Raw genomic sequence first — 5,482 nt, forward strand, 5'->3', positions numbered from 1 at the left:
GATCCCAACCCCACATCTCATCCCCCTATAGCAATAGGGAGCACCCCGAGCCCCTCCCCCACCGCAGCTCCGTCCCGCCCCCGGACTCTCATTGGTCAGGACCAGTTCCGGCCCGTTCGTGCCTCTGATTGGTCAACGGCAGCGCCGTCGGCTCCAATTGGCTGAGGCGCAACGCGCGAACGGCCGTTGGCAGCCGGCTCTCCCATCAGGCAGTGCCGGTCCCACAGCCGCTGCGCGCCGGAGATCCGGGCAGCACCGAGACGGAACCGCGGCACGACAGGAGTGGCGCTGAGCACAGCGGCGCCGGAGCCGGGAGGGACGGAGAGCGGCACCGGGCCGGGGAAGGAACCCTGCGCACCCATCAGCCACCTCTGTGTGGGGTGAGGGGCTGGGAGCGGTGCTGGGATGTGGGGATGTGGGGATGTGGAGATGTGGAGATGTGGATGGAGACAGGATGGGGTGTGGGGAAGTGGGATATATATGGGATGGGCTGTGGATGTGGAATGGATGTAGGGTCGATATGGGGCTCCGGGGAGCTCTGGGAGAGATAGAGGGGGCTGACGGGGAAATAGAGGGGGGCTAGGAAGCTGTGGGGAGCTGGGGAGGGCTGTGGGGGGGCAGGGGGCTGCAGAAGGCTGTTGGGGTGTGAGGCACACGGGGCTGGAGTGGACTATGATAGGGGATTGGGGTATGGGACTCCAGGGGTGGGTCTAGGGGGATTTGGGGCAACAGAGGGCTGTGAGAAGGTTAGGGGGGACACGGTGCTATAGGGAGCATTGAGGGGGTTTGTGGAGGGGCTCCAGGGGCTGGGGAGAGCTGCTGGGAGGGATATAGGAGACTCGGGGAGGATATTAGAGAATGTGGTTGTATAGATGTCTGTAGGGGGCGAATAGGTGGGCTAGAAGGGGATATGGGGCTAGAGGGAGCAGTGGGAGGGCTATAGGTGTGATATGGAGAAGCAGGTGCAATAGGGGTCTGTGGAGGGGTACAGGTGGGACATAGGCAGATATGAGGTTATAAAAGGCTGTAGGGGAGCTACAGGAGGCTTGCATAGGCTCTAGTAAAGTATAGGGTAATATGGGGCTATGGAGGGGCTATAGGGTAATGTGGGGAGAGGAGGCATAGGTAAAGGCCCAGATATAGAAAGGATAAGGGGGATAAAGGGGGCCAATGGGTGGATATAAAGTAACTTCAGGGGGCTGAAGGAAAAAGTAATAAAATAAAAAGTGAGAAAAGATAAAAAGACTAAAAAAGAAAAACCAATCAAGAAACAAACAAGCAACAACAACAAAAAACGGAGAGGGTTGTAAGGAAAGTAGAAAGAAAGAGGAAAAAAAGAGAATAAAAAGTGAAAAGCAATGCATGTAGAGAAAGCAAGTAGGAAAGCTAACTATAGCACAGCAAGGCAAGGCAAGGCAAAGAATGAAACAATGCAACCTTGCAGGAATGGAGGAATGGGGAAGAGCTGAGCGCCGGCTTGCCACAGGAGCTGCGCGGAAGGAGAAGAAGCTGGGCCCAAAGGTAAGAAGAGCTGCTTTGGGTTGTGGGCTTGAAGCCAAGCTGAGAAGCCATGCCCGGGAGGAGGTGTGGGTAGCTGCAGGCCACCTTGCCGTCTCCCCAGGAGATGTGAGCTGTGGGCTGGGCAGGGGCAGGACTGTTGGCCAGAAGCAGGCATCTCTTGGAGGAAGGCAAAGTGCAGAGGAGGTTGAAGGGAAGCTACCGGGCACAGCCTCACTCAGCAAGGGGAGGCAAAGCCTGAAGGGCACAAGAAGTTGGGCATAAGGCAAGGGGGAAGAGGAGGGGAAAGGGAGGAAAGGGGAGGGGAGAAGGAGGAAGGAGAAAATGAGAGGCAGGGGCGAGGGGAGGGGAGAGTGGTGGGGTGGGGAGGGTTGAAGGGGAAATAATGCTAAAAAACAGGCTTCTGTTTTGGCATTAAAAGAGCAAAGTGAATCTCTTGATTTGCACGAAGCAGCACAAACACCACTGCAGTGATTTTCCTTCTCCTTTGACAGCATCTCTGTGTTTTTAATGTCCCTTCCCAACCCAGCCGTTCCAACACTCCATGTTTCCGCGCCGTCCACCTGAATATCAGTGGCCTCCTGCTGCTCCTCGGATGGCTGGGGATCCTCCCCCAGCACGGCAGCGCAGGCAGCGAGCCCAGGGGCAGCCGGCCCTGGTGGCGGAGCAGCCGTGCCTCATGCCGTGAGCTCACGATGCTCAGCCTCGTGCCGTGAGCTCACAATGCTCAGCCCATGCTCCCAGGTGTTCCGTGCCGGCCAGCGGCACTCACTTGGCTGCAGCGCTGGTGGTGGCAGCATGGCACGAGTGTGGGGGGCTGCGGCCCCCACCCGCCTTGCTCTCCTCCTCCTACTGGTGGCCATGTGTTTCCAGGAGACTCGTGCTGCTCCGTGGCGAGCACCAGCAGGTGGGTGGACAGAGACGGGGCCGAAATCGAGTGGCGGCGAGGGCGAGAGGTCTGGGCTCTCGTCCGCGTGTGCCACGCCGCCCCGCGGCTGCCTGCTGTGGGGGTTTGGGCACTGCAGGAGCCGGGCGAGGGCATGAGGAAACGATGCTCTGCAGGCCATGCCGGGCCGTGGCTCTGCTGCTGGCTGAGCGGCTCTTCGCCTGGGGTGTCCTGGGGGAGCTCAGAAGATGTGTGCTGGGAAAAGCGGGAGCATTTCTACTCTGGCTTCTTGGTGCTTCCCGCAGACAAATCCCAGCTCCCCAACAGAGCCTGCCAGCCGGAGCCCAGAGCGACAAACAGGCATCATTTCCGCTAGTGCTTTAGAGTGAGATACAGCAGTGATTTCCCAGTAAGAAAGCCCTGACGGGCTGTGTGCCCTTCCGTGTGGTCCCAGCGGCGCATTGCACGTGGCCTGGAGAGAGCATTTGGAAAGCTGCTGAGAGCCAGGCTCCAGGTCGCCCTGGCCACTCTGCAGCCTTGGCGATCACGGCTTGAGTCTCCCATCCCGTTACCTGACCCCTCCCCAGTCACTAGGGGAAAAGGAGATCTCGACATGCAATGGGAATGAGTCTCATCTGTTCTTGATTCTAGATGATGACGCTGATGCTCCTTATCCAGATGATTGGGTGGACACTGCTTTTGTGCCTGAGGGGAACCCCAGAGGTAAGTTGTGTCTGTTTCCTTGAAGGCAGAAAAATTAGCGCTGTCATAGTTTATTCAGGAACCTCCAAAGGTCTTTCAAGTCTCTTTGTGCCTTAAAGGCCCTGTTCTGTACACAGAACAGTCCTGAGTATTTCTTTACTTGGAGAACTTCCCATTTCAGTGGGAAAGCAGCCCTTGCCACTCTTTGGAGGAGAGAAGCTCTACGTTTGCTGTTTGGGCCATGTCTTTCCCCGACCTGCCACCAGTCCTTGCAGGTCACTGCAGAAAGACGAGGCCCCAAGGTGCGGTGGAAGCTGTCCTCACCTGTGTCTGATCACCTCTGTGCCTGCAGGTCCTCTTGGTGAATTACCAGAGCGGAGTCCTGTTGCTGAGCCTGGGCTGGATGCCAGAGGTGAGTCAGCAGCCTTCATCTCACGCTCTCTGCTCATATGTGGTTGTGGTAGTTGAGGAAGGGTTCAGCTTTTCACTGCCCGGTGATTTCTACTCCACGAGAAGCCTGGGTAGTCCCTGTTTCTTGGGTGCTGCGTGCTCCCAGTGTCCTGTTGGCTTCGTCTCTGTACATCAGAGATCTCTCCAGTAAGAAAGCCCAGATGTTTTTCCATGCTGTCTCTGAGGATTGTTTCACACAACCCAGAGAGAGTATCCGGAAAGCTGCTGAGCGCCAGCCAGCTGCCCACCTGGCACCTCTGCAACTTGCATAACTCTGTTACGCAGCTGTGTAGATTGCAGCATGTGATGGAAAGTTCTCCTCACCCTTTGGGTGCAGAAGTGCCTCCAGGGAAGACCGGGCAAAAATCCTTGGCTGCCTCCTGTGCTGGAGCCCCACAGGCGTCCCAGGGGTGGCTGTTGTCTTTATTGACTTCACCAAAAAGACCATTCAGTTCAATACTTTGTTTGTCTGAAATGTATTTTTGTGCTTTCTGTTAAGGTCCTGAGAGATGGAATGAGACATTGAGAATTGGAGAATATCCGCAGAGGCTCTCCCATGTCCTGAAGAAAATCATGAAGGAGAAGGCAGCACACGGTGGGTGTCTCTCTGTCTGTTCACTGAAAGACTCGGGAAGCTGAGTTTCTAGATAGATAAAGGAAGAAACTGTAATGTGCACAGCAGGAAAGGATGGATCAGAGCCCTCTGATCTGAACTGGCTGGTGGCATCATCTTGCAACTTGCCAGAATCACACAAGAAGCCTGCCTGCAACCTGCTGTCTCTCAGCAGGACAGGTCTTGCTGTCTGTGCTCGCAAACTGGGAAGTGTGCAGCACTTCAGTTTGTCTCACAGAATGGCACACAGTTTGGAGTAGAAATGAGGTGCACCACAAAAAGCCCAGGCTTTGTTCCTGAACTTTACTGATGTGTGTAGAGAACTGGTGCCTCCTGCAGATACCATCTTCCTGATGAGAAGCAGTTACTTACAACCCCACTCTCTTACCTCCTTTCTAAAGAGACAGACGGAGAGCCTGAGCACAGGGATGCATTTCAGGGAGGCAGCCGTCGCATGCCGCACGTCCCTCCGGGAGAAACAGAGGCCAAGCACACGACTGGCGCTCCAGGTAAAGCCCCTCCTAGAGCTCCATGGCCGTGGTCAGAGGTTGCTGCCCTTCCATCACACTCAGTTCCCAGGGATTTAGGAACTTTGGCCAGGGGAACCACATTCAGCAGGTGAGGAGAGGAAATAGGACCCTCCGACGTACCTCCCTCCCACAGTCCCTGCATTCCAGAGCTTGCTGTGCCCCCCTTGAGGCACGTGGCACACCAGCAGCCTGCAGTGGGATCCCTCCTGCAAACTGAGCTCCAGAGGGACGCACTGGCTCCTAGATGGGGCATAGATGGAGCCTCCCCGTCCTGCCTCCTCTTTGCCTGCACCATGCTGAGACTTTGCCTTTCTCTCATTCTTCACTGTGCTGTTAGAGCCCCAGGCAGCCCAGCACAACTGGATCCGTGGTTCTTTTCTGAAGAACCCGGGTGAGCAACAATCAGGCAGGAGTTCATAAAGGGGAGGAAACTAGGAGCATGCAAGTTGTGCCCACGCCGGGAGAAAGGCAAAAAGGGAGAGGCAGGTTCAGGTGCCTGCGGAGAGGGCCTGACTCTGCCTCCGAGGAGCAGGTTCCCAGTGAGAGAGGGGAGCTCAGGGCTTGTTCTTGTCCATGTCACTCATAGCAGCAATTGGTTAAAGAGATTCACACGCTCTCCTTCTGCTCTAAGGAATTTTCTTTAGTCAGACAACGTGCCCCAAGCGGTCACGATGTGCCTGCAGCAGCACTACCCAGCCTCACAAGGCAAGGGTGGGTGAGCGCAAAAGAAGTCTTAGAGCATGATGAAGAAGGAGCAAATCCATGGCCCAGGAACATTTGGAC

At 56.1% G+C, this 5,482-nt stretch overlaps 1 protein-coding gene across 3 annotated transcripts; it reads left to right on the forward strand.

The window, feature by feature from the left end:
- Nucleotides 1–230: 230 nt before the first annotated feature.
- LOC122191337 lies at nucleotides 231–5,391 on the forward strand. Of its 3 annotated transcripts, XM_042891596.1 has the most exons (7): nucleotides 231–380; nucleotides 1,445–1,521; nucleotides 2,013–2,425; nucleotides 3,056–3,127; nucleotides 3,459–3,518; nucleotides 4,056–4,151; nucleotides 4,571–5,391. In XM_042891596.1, the coding sequence occupies exons 3-7, from the start codon at nucleotides 2,242–2,244 to the stop codon at nucleotides 4,789–4,791; spliced, it is 633 nt and encodes a 210-aa protein (XP_042747530.1). In that variant the 5' UTR covers nucleotides 231–380; nucleotides 1,445–1,521; nucleotides 2,013–2,241; the 3' UTR covers nucleotides 4,792–5,391. The 3 variants fall into 3 exon arrangements, 2 of the variants coding, with proteins under 2 accessions (XP_042747530.1, XP_042747531.1); XM_042891597.1 differs by lacking the exon at nucleotides 231–380 and having other exon boundaries at nucleotides 1,344–1,521; XR_006182359.1 differs by lacking the exons at nucleotides 231–380; nucleotides 2,013–2,425 and having other exon boundaries at nucleotides 1,344–1,521.
- The last annotated feature ends 91 nt before the right edge of the window (nucleotides 5,392–5,482 follow it).

This window comes from Lagopus leucura, unplaced genomic scaffold, assembly GCF_019238085.1.
Source record: "Lagopus leucura isolate 7727_CA_CO unplaced genomic scaffold, USGS_WTPT01 193-0_obj-0_obj, whole genome shotgun sequence".
NCBI classification, from domain to species: domain Eukaryota; kingdom Metazoa; phylum Chordata; class Aves; order Galliformes; family Phasianidae; genus Lagopus; species Lagopus leucura.